Source organism: Terrapene carolina, unplaced genomic scaffold, assembly GCF_002925995.2.
Source record: "Terrapene carolina triunguis isolate 2854851 unplaced genomic scaffold, T_m_triunguis-2.0 Scaffold94, whole genome shotgun sequence".
Lineage (NCBI taxonomy): Eukaryota > Metazoa > Chordata > Testudines > Emydidae > Terrapene > Terrapene triunguis.
The window spans coordinates 3537398-3554208 of NW_020664445.1; the positions used below are offsets into that span (position 1 = coordinate 3537398).

Genomic DNA, 16811 nt, shown 5'->3' on the forward strand with positions numbered 1-16811 from the left:
AGCTATTTTTTTATCTGCCACCTACAAAGTTGCTGCATGCCTTACTAGCAATGTCACTGCACGCCCCTGAGGATGAGGCACTGGGCTACTCATTTGCATTGATTTGCTGTTATGCATATTCAGGATTATTTGGTGGTCCTGACATTGAATGGAGACATTTTAGGAGATCCTTGTTTCTTCTAGTTTGTATTCCCATCAGTCTTGAGGAAAATAAGAATAGTTCTCTGAGAACGGAGGCCCTGCTCCTGCAAACACTTACACAAATGCTTCACTTTCACCTAACGTGTTCGAAGTCACTAAGGCCCTCACATGAACAGCCACGTGTTTGCAGGCTCAGGGCCTTAGGGTATGTCTATATTACAATAAAAGACCCCCGGCATAGCTGCAGCTGGTTCAGGTCACCTGACTGGGGCTTGGGCTGCAGGGCTATAAAATTGCAGTATGGATGTTCAGGCTCAAGCTGCAAGTGGGACTCTGAGACCCTGCGAGGGGGGCGGGCTTCAGAGGCTGGGCTCCAGCCGGAGCCCAAACAGCCACACTGGAATTTTGTATCCCTGCTGGAGCCCCACAAGGCCAAGTCAGCTGACCCAGGGTTTGAGACTCCGTGCCACTGGGTTTTTATCACAAGGTAGACGTCCCCAAAGTGCTATTCTACTGACAGGGTATTTGGAGGAGACTGAGCACATGCTGCTGCCGCTCACTGTGCTTCTCTTGTCCATTACATGATGCTAATTGTGTCTGCTCACCTCAGGATGTTGAACTTAAAAGTACCTTACACAGACAAATGAGTTATGTGGCTTGGATCTCTTAATCACACAGAAACAAGCAAACCGTAAGAGGGGAGATGAACATTTATCCCAAATGGTAAGTGATCGGTCACTTTCCTTTTTGTTAGTTTGGGTTTCTGGGTAATCTTGGTGTATTTTCTGTTCAGTTCAGCTCAGCTGATGGAATTAGGAGTTTCCTTCTGCAGGGCAGAGATACAAGGATTCTCAGGAGCGGCTGCCACAATTCCTGTGCCCCACCTCTCTGCCAGCCAAGGAAAAAGGACCTGGGGAGCAACTCAGAAGTTGCCTAATAAGGATGCACTTAGCTAGCACAGAGCAGAATTTTACCCTTATTTAACAACACTTAGTTAAGCAGCTCTGAGGCTGCATTACAGATGTTGGTAAATAGAAATTAAGGGTATATCTTCCTACGTGCTTCAACTGAACAGAATAATAAGAAGAAATGCTGTCTGATTGCAAATGTGTTTGTTTCGGTGCTTTGAGCTCATCTAGAGTTAGATAACCTGGGGGAAAGCTTGATTAGTTCAACGGGCATAAACCCGCCTCATGCTGCCTAGGCTTGGCACAGTGCAGAGACACTGAGTGCTGAGTTGATGCATGCACACACTCACACGCATCCACATGGACACACACATGTTCTCTCCACATGCACACAAATATGCACACACTCTCACATACACGTGCATGTGCACACACGTGCTCTCACGCACACACATGCACACGTACGCACATGTACTCTCTCACACACGCGCAGGCACACATGCACGCACACACTCGTGTGCACACACGCACACTCTCACACACATGCCCGCGCCCATGCACATACATTCTCACGCACATGCACGTACGCTAGCATACACACATGTACACACATGCATGTGCACACAAGTTCATACACACATGTATGCACACTCTCTCACATACATTAGCACACACACATACACACACACACAGGTACACACACACTCTCACACACACATCCCCACACACATGCTCTCACATACACACATTAGCATACACTCACATACACACACGCATGTGCACACACACATACACTCTCACCTATACATGCATGTGCACACACAATCCACATGTGCGCACGCACACACACACATACACACAAACCTTTTACGTTCGCTAAACTTCCTCTTAGTTCCAAGTGCCACCACTGCCGTGATCTGTCCCTTCACACTTGTGCTGTCCAAGCTTTTCAGAGTTATTTCCAAAAGCTGAGTTGCCGCAGTCAGTGCTCTGGGGCAGATTCCCTGGCTGGCCTGCCCCCCTTTGTGCTGCCCAGGTGGTGCAGAACCCCCCCCCCAGGCTCCTGTGGGGCATTCTGCCTGCGTAGGGAAGTCCCCACTGGCCTAGCGGGGCCCTACGTGTCCTTCCCTGCAGCTCCTGGTGCCAGAGGCATATTGGGGCAGGACGGGGAGGCCTGGCGCGTGCTGTGCTCAGATGGCAGGTGGCCCCTTGCCAACTGGAATAAGTTAGAGCCGCCCCTGGGTTCAAGCCCGGTCTGGGGCAGAGAACTGGGGAGTGTTGCTGGCTGTTTGCTCTCAGCTTTTCTTTCCCGCTGCCCAGAGTGGTTGCATGGGGAAGGGGGGCCAGCCTGCACTAGGGGCTCCCGTAGGCTCAGGCGGAGCCAGTGGAGCTCCTGTATCCTGCTCTCCCAGAGGCTTCTGCAGCCCATGGAGCAGCCAGCTGCTTTCTGCTCCTATAGGGCAGTGCAACAGGTGGCCAGTGAGCAGCTGTAGCAGGCAAGGGGCAGCCTGTGCTCAGTGGGGCTGGGCTCTTCCCCAGGGCAGCAGGGAGCCCCCCCCCCCGGCACTCCGCAGTGACAGTCTGATGCCATCGGGCGTGGCACCAGCCCATGGGCACATACCCAAGTGCCACAACGTTCCGCCTCAGGGGCCACCAGCCCCCCCGGCAGGTTGGACGCTGCTGTTCTAGACCCTTCGCTTTATACCCCCAAGACTTTGGTTAAGTCTGATCCAACCAACCCAGCTCTAGAGCCCTGGCCAGGTCCTTGGCTGGTGTCTATGGGCACAGCGCAGCTCACTCACTCGCGGAGCCTCGGGCTTTTAATGCAAAACTAAGGCAAGCTACAGACCGGTGCAGCGGGGCTCACGGGAGTTGATACATTTAGAAATAGGCAAAAAACCCGGCCCCCTTCCAATGTTCCCAACAATCCGAAGTACCCGACGTGAAGGCAGTCGCCGGCATGTGTACCCAGTGGGCTAGCAGAAATGGCTGGTCTCGTGCAGCCCTGCTGGGATCACCCAGCAATCCCAGACTAACCGGAGCGGTGCACTAGCTGCTGTGCTGCCAAGCAATGCCAAGGGCTTCCCTCGCTCCGAGCCGGTTACATGAGCAGCTCACGTCACTTCATTAAACCCTCTTGGCCAAATCTCCCCCCGCCCCGCAGCCCGCAGTGTAACGGACAGCAGGGGTCAGACCTCCCGGTTTCACTCCGATTTGCGCCCCTGACAGCTGTCCGGAAGCCACAGGATTCACCCGCAGCCCAGCCTGCGCCCCCCATCTCAGCGGGAATATCGCCATTGATCGCAGCCCGGGGCGGCCCGGCCAGCGCAGAGACAGAGGCGGGTTTGCATTCCACTGCCAGTTCTGAAAAATCGGGGGGGAGAATTACTTTGAACTGAATCAAAAACAAACCCTCCCTTCCTTTTTTTTCAGTTTTTTCCGTTGATTGAAAAGTAAATAATCGTTTTAAAAAACCATTTCAGGTCAAATGAAACGTTTTGTTCAACTCCAAACAAAATATTTTGCTTCAATTTTGAGCATTTGAAAAGGTTGTTGACTCTTTAAAATAAAATTAAAAGAAATGTTTAAATGAAGTCTGAACCAGAAAACCGAAATATTGTTTCAAAAATATCAAACACGAAACGTTTTCATTTGTTTCGGGGGGTTTTTAGGTTATTTTGGACCAAAATGAGTTGGCAAAACCGACACTGCAGAGAACACGGCCATGCTGCCCACGCGGGATTGGTTGTTTTGTTTGGTTTTTTGGCCAGAAACAATTTTGTACAAAAGTTTTGCCCCGCTCTATAGCTGGTGCTCCCCGGATTTTAGCGGGAGTTTTTCCGGAGTAAGGACTATACAGTCCGTATGCCAAGCAGTGCCCGAGTTTACCCATTGTAAGTAAAGAATTGTACATCGCCCCCGTTTGTTTTCCCGGTCTCTTCCTGCTGCTTCGCGTCCCGCGCGGTTTTACCCCCCCCCCCCCCCCCCAGGCTGCCCGACCCCCAGGCGGTCTGGCGGTGTAACATTTCCCGGCGCTGGTATTAGCCCCAGCACGGCTGCAGCGAGTGGCACCGGGCCTTGGCGTGTGGCGTTTCCTGAGCCGGAATATCAGCATCTCTCTCCCCTTGGGATCAACAGTACCGGGATTTCAAACCATTGGCCCGAACGCTAGCCCACAACGCACGTGCAAACTCAACACACTCGGTCCGCGGTGGCGAAGGGGCCTGTATTTGCCACCGAAGTTCTGTCTGACTGCTACAGCCGGACCGCAGTTTGCTTGTATAAATATTAGGGTAAATCTAGGTACGGAAACCTTCTTCTCACTCTCTTTTGGAGGTCTGGGTTTTCTCTCACACACTATACTACATTTTTACCTTTCTAGCAGTGAAGCATTTCAAATATGGGTAAGATTGTCAAGAGTGGCTGGCTGCCCACTTCGATGCGCTGTAAAGGGGGCTGATTTTCAGAAAACTGCGCAGCACTTGCTCTCTGAACATCAGTGTCTCCGGTTGAGCAAAACACCATTTTCAGATACAAATTTCCCCAAACAGAAAAGGGCTGGATCCAGCACTCCTTGCTCAGGGAGTTGTGATAGTCACGTCAATGGGCCCACTCGAGTAAGAGTTTGTGGGGTGGGGTCCACATTCTGCCCGCATCCCTTGTGCGCTCAAATCACCCCCTGAACTCCAGGGGAGCGTTGTGTGCAGGAACACACTTCGAACAGAGCCAGTGGAACTGCTCAGCTGAACAGAGCAACTCGGGGCGCCCCTAGGATCAGGATCAGGCCCTTACACATCAAGCTCTTTGGGGTGAAGAACAATTTGCTGCCAGCTCCTAAAGACTCGGGGCTGTATATATTCATTACAAATACTAATGTTCATTTCAAAACATCTCTTTGCTGCCCCATACATTGCAAACCAGCAGACTGGTGCTAGCTGCTAGGGACAATTCGGGGAAAAGCCTCCCAAAGACCAATTGACCGGTGTGGGCTTGCGGCAAAATGAACAAGGAAAACACAAAAGCAGAGGCAGCCCGGCCCCGCGAGCAGCGCCCGACATCCTGAATGTGACCAGGCTGCTGGGTGACCGTGGGAAGTCTTCCCCGCTCTGGACCTCAGTTTCCTTCCGCTATCTGTGAAGGGAAAGTGCTACTGGCATCTCCCCCCGGCTGGACACTCGGACCCATTCGGGGATGGGCGGCTTTTTTCAATTTAGCTTAGGCCCCTTCCCACGCAACAAACTAAACTGAAACCAGAGTTTTACATTTTACACCGTACTACGCGCACCCATCTGGGGGTGACACCTATATAGCGGCATCGTTTTCATTCACCTGCCTTAGTTTACACCAGTAGAACTTCCCCATGTAGACTCGCCCTTAGACAGCGAGTTCGGCGGGGGGGGGGGGGGGGGGGGGGGGGGGGGGGGGGGCGCTGTGTAGTGTATTGTGCAGCGCCTCTCACTGAGGCAAACAACCAGTCCGTCTGGGCTGCCTCTCCAGCCAGCGCTGAGTTAATAAAGCCTCGCTCCCAAAAGGCTGGTGTCAGTGGCTTTGTCTCCGGTCCTGATTTCCCAGTTAACTGGCTTTTTTCCACTAATCAGACCGGGGAGGAGAAAGCGCTGTCTGCGGCCAGGGGACGGAATCTCACTTAAACTTCAGCCGGGAGATGAATCAAACCCAGAGTGATGTGATCGCGCAGCTGCTCTGGGAACTCGCACTGCCCCTACCTGGAAGGAGCGGAGCGGAAAGCTGACCTGGGGCACATGACTAATGAGGGAGCGGCCCACGAATTAGCCAGGGGATGGGGAGGTTAAGCTACTTGCCTAAGACCCGTGAAGAGAACTGGAAATCTTGGTTTTAAAGATGGAAACCCAACGCGGTGCTGTCGGGAGAGCCATTTATTGCGGGGACACGTCCGAGGCCGTTAGGAACAGAACTGCGGGCACCCCCCACCCCGTCTTTGGGATCCGAAGGAAACGGGAGTCAAGGACCGATGAGTCCGGGCCAGAAGGACTTTATGGTTCATGTGGAATTGGGTCTTGTGCAGGAACAGCTCGGGCCCTCTCCGTTCCCGGTACTGCCCTGCACCGCGCAGGGCCACGGGGGGCAGAGGCGCGCCGGCGATGTGGGGAACAGCCCCCGCGCCCTATCGCTCCCCACGCCGGGCGAGTCCTGGAGCCAGTTCCGGGCGCACGCAAAGGGGAACAACGCTGACTACTCGCCGTGTCCTGGGCCGCGGCCGGGGGCTTTGCCAGACGTCAGTCTCGGTGTCCTCCCGAGTCCCGCACTGCCGCTCTGCACGGCGCAGCGGGAGCCACCCCTGGCTAGCCACGGCCCCGCGGGGACCCCTTCACATGGCCGGGACGAACCTCTCCACGGCGCCGGGGTAGGGCGCGGGGCGCAGGTAGGCGCCGGGGCCGCCCAGTTGCGCGCCGGGGCCGTAGCCGTGGGCCAGCGCAGGGCAGGGCCCGGGGGACATGCGGCCGTAGAAGTCCCGGCTGTCGCCGCCGAGCGGGGGCGAGGCGGACAGGGCCAGGCGGCCGGGCGGGTACAGCTGGCCGCTGCCCTGCGGGTAGGGCCCCTGGGTGAGCGGCAGCGGCGCGCCGGGGCTCGGGTAGGGGTAGGGGACGGCGCCCCCGGCGCAGCCCGGGCTGGCGTAGGCGGCTCCCCCGAAGGCGCAGGAGCTGGCTGGGGCCGGGGCCAGCTCGGGGCTGAGCGGGCGGCCGGGCTGCGGGACGAGCTGGGCGCCGGGCGGCCCCCCGAGGCCGAAGAGGCGGCGCGGGGCGGCGAGGTAGCAGGCGGCGGGCGGCCCGAAGGCCCCGTCGGGCGCGGGGCCCGGGTAGGTGGAGAGGTCGCTGCGCTTGAAGCGCTTCCTCCGGCGCAGGAAACTGCCGCTCTCGAACATGTCGCTGGCCGCCGGGTCCAGCGCCCAGTAGTTGCCCTTGCCCGGGCGGCCCGGCTCCCGCGGCACCTTGACGAAGCAGTCGTTGAGGGTGAGGTTGTGGCGGATGCTGTTCTGCCACTTGCGCGGCCCGTCGCGGTAGAAGGCGAAGCGCTCGGTGATGAAGCGGTAGATGCCGCCCAGCGTGAGGCGCCGCTCCGGGGCGTGCGCGATGGCCATGGCGATGAGGGCGATGTAGCTGTACGGGGGCTTGCCCCGCTGCACCGGCCGCTTCCGCCGCCGCCCCGCGCCCCGCGCTCCCGCCTCGGGCGGCCCCGGCTCCGCCTTCACCAGGGGCATGAGCAGGAGGCCGGGCTCGGCGGGGCTGGCCCCGCACAGGGGCTGTTGGCTCTCCGCGGTCATCCCCGGCCGGCCCCTACCCCTGGCGCGCAAGCTCCGCTCGGGGGCTCCCGAGGCCGGCGGCTCAGTCCAGGAGGGGCGCGGTGCCCGGGCGCGGTGGGGCGCAGGAACTCACTGCTGATGGGCGCGGGGGAGGCTCGGGCTCCGGGCCGCCCGGGGCAGGGAGGTCGGTGACTCCAGACCCAGGGCTGCGGGAGCTGCTGCCCCCATCACCATTAACTTGTGCCCGGCTGGCCGCTGGGCAGGGAGCCCGGGGCGGAGGGCGCCGCAGCTCCCGGCGCGCAGGTAACCCCGCCGGCCCGGCAAAGGAGGCGTGGGGGCGGGACTCCCTCCTTTTATGCCGCCTGCTGAGCCGCGATCTCCGGCTCCTTCTGTGCCTGCAGTACCTGGGCAGCCGGCACTCCCACCTGCCCGGGCCATCGCCTCCGCCCCCAGCGCCTTAAAGAGACAGGCCGGGCAGGGGCGCAGCCTCCCTGACGCACCTGCAGGAAGGGGCTGACCTGTCCAGAGCCGTGGCAGCCGTGGGGAAGGATATGCCCGAGCCCTTCCCCCACCTTCCCAGGTAACTCCTGACTCCGGGGCTTCAGAGTCGGGAATGGGCGCGGCGCAGGAGAGGAGCCGCCAGCCCGAAAAGCAGAGCGCCCATGCCCGCTCTCGGGCTCGGGAGCCCCGTGGGCAGCGTGCGCTCTGGAGAAGCGCTGGAGCGGAGCCAGGCGGGGTCGGCGCGTAGTTCTCTCCAGGGTCAGCGCAAGGCGCCAGGAGTGGGGCGTACTGGGCTGGGGAGAGGCACCCGGGGCCCGCCAGGCGCCAGGACATCGTGCCCAGGACTCCCCCACTGCTCTGGCCAGCGCCTTCCTGGAGTGGGGCCCCGGGCTGTAACCCTGAAATAGCGCCTTGTGCCCTGGAGCGCCGTCCCCGACCCCGCCTGGGGTTTGCATCGCCGGGGACGTACCCCTACAATCGGCCTCGGGTGCCCTGCGGCGGGCGCCTCCTTGGAGAGAGGGGCCCGTGCGTTCTCCTGGGTTTGCGCAGCGCCTGGCACGGCGGGGCCCCCGCGCCCAGTCACAACAGCAGCTTGAACAAAACATGAACGATAAGCGCCTCGATGCGCTTTTCTGAAGCGCCCCCTACTCGGCTCAGGGTCCCACCGGCCGGTAGCGATAAAACTCCGCACTCGCTATAATAACCGCGGCGAGCGAATCACACAGCAACGAAACCCGCGTCCGCGCGAGGACCCCGTCCGATTCGTTAGGGGCTGGGCTGAGATTCGTGCGGAGCTGCGGGAACCGGGGCCGAAGCCGGGTCTAAACGGGGGCAGCGGTTTAAGATCGACATGAGGAGCTGGCTGGTCGTGTTCAAACGGATTCCCTGTGTCCAATGCATTTCAATTGCAATGAGTGAAAGTGACCAGTCTAAACTTTTCTGTCTGCGGCTATAACCTATGTCCTATAGTGCTGAAACGCGGAGCCCCGTCTGGGTGTGTGTGTACGAGGGTGTCTCTAACTCCTGCGCACAGCGGATGTAGACACCAGAGAGACAAGCTGGGTGAGGAATTATCTTTTATTGAACTAACCTACTCCTCAGAACTTTTGTTCTGTTCTAGTCTTGTTCATTAGCAGAAGTTGCTCCAATCCCAGATATTACCTCACCCACCCTGTCTCCCTGATGTCCTGGGACCAACATCGCTACAACACCGCAAACAACAACGTGTGTGCTGCACAGGGATGCCTGTCTCCAAATGGTGGACACGCCCCAAGGCTACATGCACCCCGAATTCTGGCTCCATGCGCCTTACCTTACAGAGCACCTAATTTTAGACTCGCGGCCAGGCCAGGACAGCTGTGTTTGGATCCCCGTTTTCACACCAGTTTATCTGGTTTGCACTTTTCTTAGGCCTGGTCTACACTACGAGTTTAGGTCGACTTTAGCCGCGTTAAATCGACTTAAGCCTGGACACGTTTACACTACGAAGCCCTTTCTGTCGACTTAAAGGGCCCTTTAAACCGGTTTCCTAACACCACCTCGACAAGGGGATTAGCGATAAAATCGGCCTTAGGGGGTCGGAATTGGGTTAGTGTGGACGGAATTCGACATTACTGGCCTCCGGGAGCTATCCCACAGTGCTTCATTGTGACCGCTCTGGACAGCACTCTCATCTCAGATGCACTGGCCAGGTAGACAGGAAAAGCCCCGCGAACGTTTGAATTTCATTTCCTGTTTGCTCAGCGTGGAGAGCACAGGTGACCATGCAGAGCCCATCAGCACAGGTAACCGTGATGGAGTCCCAGTCCCAGTCCCAGGATCGCAGAAGAGCTCCAGCCTGGACCGAGCGGGAGGTACGGGATCTGATCGCCATCTGGGGAGATGAAGCAGTGCTCGCCGAACTCCGAAACAGTAAAAGAAACGGCAAAACATTAGAAAAGATCTCCAAGGCCATGAAGGACAGAGGCCATAACAGGGACGCACAGCAGTGCCGCGTGAAAATTAAGGAGCTAAGGCAATCCTACCACAAAGTCAGAGACGCAAACGGAAGGTCCGGGGCAGAGCCGCAAACATGCCGCTACTACGCGGAGCTGCATGCCATTCTAAGGGGTGCAGCCACCACTAGCCCAAGCGTGTTCTATGAGTCCCTCTCTGGAAACGGGGAAGCGGGTTCGGCGGACGAGGAAGATGAGGATGGAGAGAACATAGATAGCTCACAGCAGCAAGGAAGCGTAGAAACCAGTTACCCCAACAGCCAGGATATGTTTGTCACCCTGGACCTGGAACCAGTGACCCCCGAACTCACCCAAGACCCTGAGGGCACACAGGGGACCTCTGGTGAGTGTACCTTTGCAAAAATTACACATGGTTTAAAAACAAGCGTGTTTAATGATTAATTTGCCCTGGCAATCGCGGCCAGTACAGCTACTGGAAAAGTCTGTTAACGTGTATGCGGATGGAGCGGAAATCCTCCAGGGACATCTCCAGAAAGCTCTCCTTCATGTACTCCCAAAGCCTTTGCAAAAGGTTTCTGGGGAGGGCTGCCTTATCCTGTCCGCCATGGTAGGACACTTTACCACGCCAGGCCAGTAGCACGTAGTCTGGAATCATTGCATAACAAAGCATGGCAGCGTATGGTCCCGGTGTTTGCTGGCATGCAGACAACATCCATTCCTTATCGCTCTTTGTTATCCTCAGGAGAGTGATATCATTCACGGTCACCTGGTTAAAATGGGGCAATTTTATTAAGGGGACATTCAGAGGTGCCCCTTCCTGCTCTGCTGAACAGAAATATTCCCCGCTGTTAACCACGCGGTGGGGGGGAGGGTTGAAGTGACCATCCCAGAGAATTGGGTGTGTGGGGGAGGGGAGTTAGTTGGGTTTGTGCTGCATGTTAAACCTGAAATCGCAGCCCCTCCTTTTACATTGCAAACCCATTTTAAATGGCACGGGTGCTTGGTATGGGAAATGAGGGCAGAACTGTTTGAAACCATCCCCACATGTTAAGAAGGTTAAAAAAGCCCAAAGACTATATGTCTTACCATGGCTGCCTGCAAGCTGAAATCTGTGTCCTGGCACTGCGTGAGTGATCTCTCACACCAAACCAGGAGACTCTCAATATAAGAGGAAAAATGCGACCTTGTAACGAAAGCACATGTGCTGTGTGATGTTGTGAACAGCAAAATCTAACGTGAAAGAGTCTACCCATTGTTCTCTAAAATGTATCTTTTTTAACCACCTCTCCCTTCTCCACCAGCTGCAAATCTTACTCCTTCACAGAGGCTAGTGAATATTCGAAGAAGGAAGCGAAGGACGCGTGACGAAATGTTTACTGAACTTCAGACTGCCTCCCACGCTGACAGAGCACAGCTGAATGCGTGGAGGCAGTCAATGACTGATTTTAAAAAAGCCCAATATGAGCGAGAGGAGAGGTGGCATGCTGAATCGCGGGCTGAAGAGGAGAAGTTGCGTGCTGAAACGCGGGCTGAAGAGGAGAGGTGGCGTCAACTTGTAATCAGAAAGCAAGAGTCGATGCTCCGGCTGCTGGAGCATCAAAGTGATATGCTCCTGCGTATGGTTGAGCTGCAGGAAAGGCAGCAGGAGCAGAGACCGCCGCTACAGCCCCTCTGTAACCAGCAGCCATCCTCCCCAAGTCCCATTGCCTCCTCACCCAGACGCCCAAGAACACGGTGGGGGGGCCTTCGGCCACCCACTCACTCCACCCTAGATGATTTCCATAGCAATAAGTTTTAAAGTTTTAAATTGGAGTGTGTCCTTTTCCTTCCCTCCTCCCCCACCCATCCCGGGCTACCTTTCCAATTATCCCCCTAGTTGTGTGCTGAATTAATAAAGAATGCATGAATGTGAAGTAACAATGACTTTATTGCCTCTGCAAGTGGTGCTCGAAGGGGGGAGGGTAGTAGGGGAGGGTGGGGTGGTTGGTTTGCAGGGAAGTAGAGTTAACAGGGTGGTGGGGGAGGGGCAGAGGGTTCATCAAGGAGCAACAAACAGAAGTTTCACTCCGTAGCCTGGCCAGTCACAAAACTGGTTTTCAACGCTTCTCTGATGCGCACCACGCCCTGCTGTGCTCCTCTAACCGCCCTGGTGTCTGGCTGCGCGTAATCAGCGGCCAGGCGATTTGCCTCAACCTCCCACCCCGCCATAAATGTCTCCCCCTTACTTTCACATATATTGTGGAGCGCACAGCAAGCAGCAATAACAATGGGGATATTCTTTTCGCTAAGGTCTGAGCGAGTCAGTAAGCTGCGCCAGCGCGCTTTTAAACGGCCAAATGCACATTCCACCACCATTCGGCACTTGCTCAGCCTGTAGTTGAACAGGTCCTGACTACTGTCCAGGCTGCCTGTGTACGGCTTCATGAGCCATGGCATTAAGGGGTAGGCTGGGTCCCCAAGGATAACGATAGGCATTTCAACATCCCCAATGGTTATTTTCTGGTCCGGGAAGAAAGTCCCTTCCTCCAGCTTTCGAAACAGAAGAGACTGCCTGAAGACGCGAGCATCATGTACCCTTCCTGGCCAGCCCACGTTGATGTCGGTGAAACGTCCCTTGTGATCCACCAGGGCTTGCAGCAGCATTGAAAAGTACCCCTTGCGGTTTATGTAGTCGGTGGCTTGGTGCGCCGGTGCCAAGATAGGGATATGGGTTCCGTCTATCGCCCCACCACAGTTTGGGAATCCCATTGCAGCAAAGCCATCCATTATGGTCTGCACGTTTCCCAGAGTCACTACCCTTGATATCACCAGGTCTCTCATTGCCCTGGCAACTTGGATCACAGCAGCCCCCACAGTAGATTTGCCCACTCCAAATTGATTCCCGACTGACCGGTAGCTGTCTGGCGTTGCAAGCTTCCACAGGGCTATCGCCACTCGCTTCTCAACTGTGAGGGCTGCTCTCATCCTGGTATTCTGGCGCTTCAGGGCAGGGGAAAGCAAGTCACAAAGTTCCATGAAAGTGCCCTTACGCATGCGAAAGTTTCGCAGCCACTGGGCATCGTCCCAGACCTGCAACACGATGCGGTCCCACCAGTCTGTGCTTGTTTCCCGGGCCCAGAATCGGCGGTCCACGGCATGAACCTGCCCCAGTAACACCATGATTTCCACATTGCTGGGGCCTGTGCCTTGTGAGAGGTCCATGTCAATTTCCTCATCACTATCGTCGCCGCGCTGCAATCGCCTCCTCCTCAGCTGGTCCTGGTTTGGCTTTGGCATGTCCAGGAGGCTCTGCATATGCTCCAGGACAATGCGCGTGGTGTTCATAGTGCTCATAATTGCCGCGGTGATCTGAGCGGGCTCCATGATCCCAGTGCTGGCTATGGCGTCTGGTCTGAAAAAAGGCGCAAAAGTAGTATCTGACAGACCAGGGGAAGAAGGGAGGGAGGGAGAGAGGGAGGGAGGGAGGGGCGAGTGATGACATGGCGTACAGGTACAGGGAATTAAAATCAAGAAAGGTGGCTTTGCATCAGGGAGAAAGACAAACAACTGTCACACAGAATGCCCCCCCCCCCAAAGATTGAACTCAAAAGCCTGAGTTTAGCAGGAGAGAGGGGGGAAGCAAATGAATGCAGAATAAATCTATTTTTTACATCTTAAGACGACGGTGCAGCATGACTGATAGCCCTTGGCATTTTCTGGGTGCTTGGCAGCAAATACTGGGCGCTTGGCAGTAAGCCTTCAGGTCTATTGCACCATCTGATTCCCACTGCAATATGACAATGATGGATACCAATCGTAATATGCTATCTACTGCCCAAAAGGCAAGGGGTTGCTGCTGTGTAGCAATCTATCCCCACGTCTGCCAGCCCCATGTCTGCCAGCACCCAGATCGCCATCGGCCTCTTCTGGGTGCTTAACAGACAATACTGGGCACTTGGCAGAAAATAGCATACTACGACTGATAACCATCATTGTCTGCCCGGGTGCCCATGATCGACAGCCACTGCAGTACGACGACGACGGTTACCAGTCGTAATAAACCATCTTCTACCAAAAGGCAAGGGGCTGGTGCAATGCAGCCCTACGGCTGCCAGCCCCACAGCTGCCAGCACCCAGATCGCCAATGAAGGCTACCAGTCATGCTGCACCGTCTACCGCCAAAAGGCAGTTAGCTGCTGCTGCTGCTGTGTAGCAATGCAGTCCCACGTTTGCCGGCACCCGGAAGACATATGGTGACGGTGAGCTGAGCTGAGCGGGCTCAATGCTTGGCGTGGTATGTTGTCTGCACAGGTAACCCAGGTAAAAAGGCGCGAATCTATTGTCTGCCGTTGCTGTGACGGCGGGGGAGGGGCCTGACGCAATGTACCCAGAACCCCTCGCGGCACTGCTTTGCATCATCCGGGCATTGCGATCTCAACCCATAATTCCAATGGGCGCCGGAGACTCCGGGAACTGTGGGATAGGTACCATAGTGCAATGCGCCGGAAGTCGACGCTAGCCTCGGTACTGTGGACGCGGTCCGCCGACTTCATGCACTTAGAGCATTTTAGGTGGGGACACACACAATCGGCTGCATACAACCGGTTTCTATAAAACCGGCTTCTATAAATCCGACCTAATTTTGTAGTGTAGACATACCCTTAGAGATTTGCCAACCCGGGGCTTTTAGAGACTTCTCTGTAGTAAATTAAATTAAATAAGAAAATTAAAGCACGCGCGCCATCCCGTTCAATGTATTTAAAACCCCCAGGTAATAAACCAGAGAACAACCGGGACCGAACACTCCTCTTTATTTTATGCTTTCAAAATACACAGACAGTACAGTCCAATTCTTACCTATGAACACGTGCAAAACCCGACCCCAAACCTACCTCTGCTAACTGTACAGAGCGCTCATTAGATTTCCCAGCGCAGCGTTTGTGTCTGTTCCTTTGTAACAAGAAGCTGACATAACATAACCCCCGGGGATACAATCTGTACAATACCAGAGGAGGAATATATTCACAACGAAATTGAAGCAACGTGGCTTTTGGGATGCAAACTGGGGGGCTCTGTATCTTCGCACACAAACGCACTGTGGGGCAGGTTTCTTCCTCACAGTGGCAGAGTGTGTTGGACTGCAGATTGATTTTCTGATCATTATAAAGTAGGGACTAGAATAAATACTGCCCTGCGCTGTGACGTCTGTTTGTTGGTGGGGGATTGGTTTTCTTTCCAGTATTGCAAACACATTTTTCAGTCCCTGTTGGCGGGGGCAGCGAGTTATATGGGCCTGGGGTGCCTGTGCTCCAAGAATATTCAGGGCCCGGGGCCTCCACCAATGTTTGGGGCTAGGTCTCTCCGCCAGCCCCACCTGCTGCCCCTGGGCGATTTAAAAGGGCCTGGGGGCCCCTGGCCACCGCCATCACCACTGGCAGCGCAGCGGGTCTAAGGCGGCCTCACTCCAGGCCACTCCCAGAAGCCGCTGGAACGGCCCTATGGCCCCGGAGGGGGGTGTCTCCGTGTGCTGCCCCTGCCCGGAGCACCATCTCCACAGCTCCCATTGTCCGGGAACTTCTGGGAAATGTGCTCAATGTTTCATTCATATACAGGCCCAGGAGTGTCTTTTGCTTGTCTACCACATGCCTCTTCTTGGCTGGCTAAGTCTAAGGGTGTTCATGGATGTTCAGGAATACGTGCTCAGTTCACTATTGTTATTCCCTTGTCCAATCAGGGAGCAAAAATACCACCACATGACTCAGTAGTAAACACACATATGCATACACCACCCACCCACCCCTCCACCTCTCCATCGTTACTTGGGGGGCTGTTGCAGTTGGATATAGCCAGATATGGGAGATAAAAAGGGGGGACGTTTAGATCAAGATGGAACATTTTTCTAAAGGATCTGCTCTAGGTCAGCCATAAGTTCTGAGCCTGAGGCAGGAATCAGCGGTTGAGGGTCTTAGGCCTTAAAATCTATCAAACAATAAAGGGGATGCAGTTGGGTGCAACCCAAGGATTGGGCCCTTATTTAAAAAAACAACTTGTCTCTCCTCCAAGGTAACTGTGTTGGGGGAAGAGATCATTTTTTTTAAAAGAGAACAAAAAGACAGATGCTTTTAGCTATGCCTCATCTGCACTAGGTCTATTGACTTAACAAACAGGATGAACTATCTTTTGTTGATTAAAGACTTGGAGGTCATTTTTTTAATGTGACAGAAAGTGTGCTAAATTTGGATCAGTGTTGGCCACAATAAACACACTAGAGTATTTAATTCTGCTTCTTTGACAAATAAAGTTTTGAAAAATTAATCTGGGTCAACATTTTTCCATCCAAATTTCTCAGTTTAAATGATGTGTGTGCCAAGCTCTGCAGTCCTCAACTGAGCAAAACTGGAATTGACTTTCAGGATCAGAACCCGCAGAATTTAGCCGTATATTTCTGCACTTGTAGCTGTCATCCCCCAGCCTCTGCAGAGGGTCACTCATTGGTTCTACTACATATAAATGAATCAATCTAGCCAGAACACCACATTTTTGGAACTCCGAGTCCTAGACATAATTTCCACACATGGAAAGGTTCAACCTCTTTGGGCCCGATTGCCCTTACTCTACTCCAGTTTTACAAGCGAGGTCATTGAGATCCATGGAGTTATGTGGTGTGAATCTGCAGTAACCTGGTGGGGAGCCAGGCTCTATATTTGCTATTGAGGGTTTTAAATTTTTTTGCTTAGAATCTAAAATGTCGCAGACTCTCCTATCCCTTTGCTGTCTGCCAATAGTGGCTACAAATATGGACCCACAGAGGGCAAATCCTGCTCCTCTCACTCTCTCAAGCAGGCCCAGTGAGGAAGAAAAACCATCCTAGTGCACAACCTAAGCCCTGCCTCAGGGCTGTGGGAGGAGAGAGCCACAGCGGGAGCAGCCATGAGCATGGAAAGCCTTGTTCGCTGTATAAGATGGCCACCTGTAGGCCAGCACAGAGGGCTGTGATGGGGACAGGCTGGAAGACGGTCCATAGGATGCCCATTTATCTGCATCTGG

The 16811-nt window shown here is 55.0% G+C and overlaps 1 protein-coding gene across 1 annotated transcript; it reads right to left on the minus strand.

Moving 5' to 3' along the window:
* Window positions 1-6396: 6396 nt before the first annotated feature.
* On the minus strand, window positions 6397-7350 carry FOXE1 (forkhead box E1). Its single transcript, XM_024202982.1, has one exon. The coding sequence runs from the start codon at window positions 7348-7350 to the stop codon at window positions 6397-6399; it is 954 nt and encodes a 317-aa protein (XP_024058750.1).
* Between the last annotated feature and the right edge of the window lie 9461 nt (window positions 7351-16811).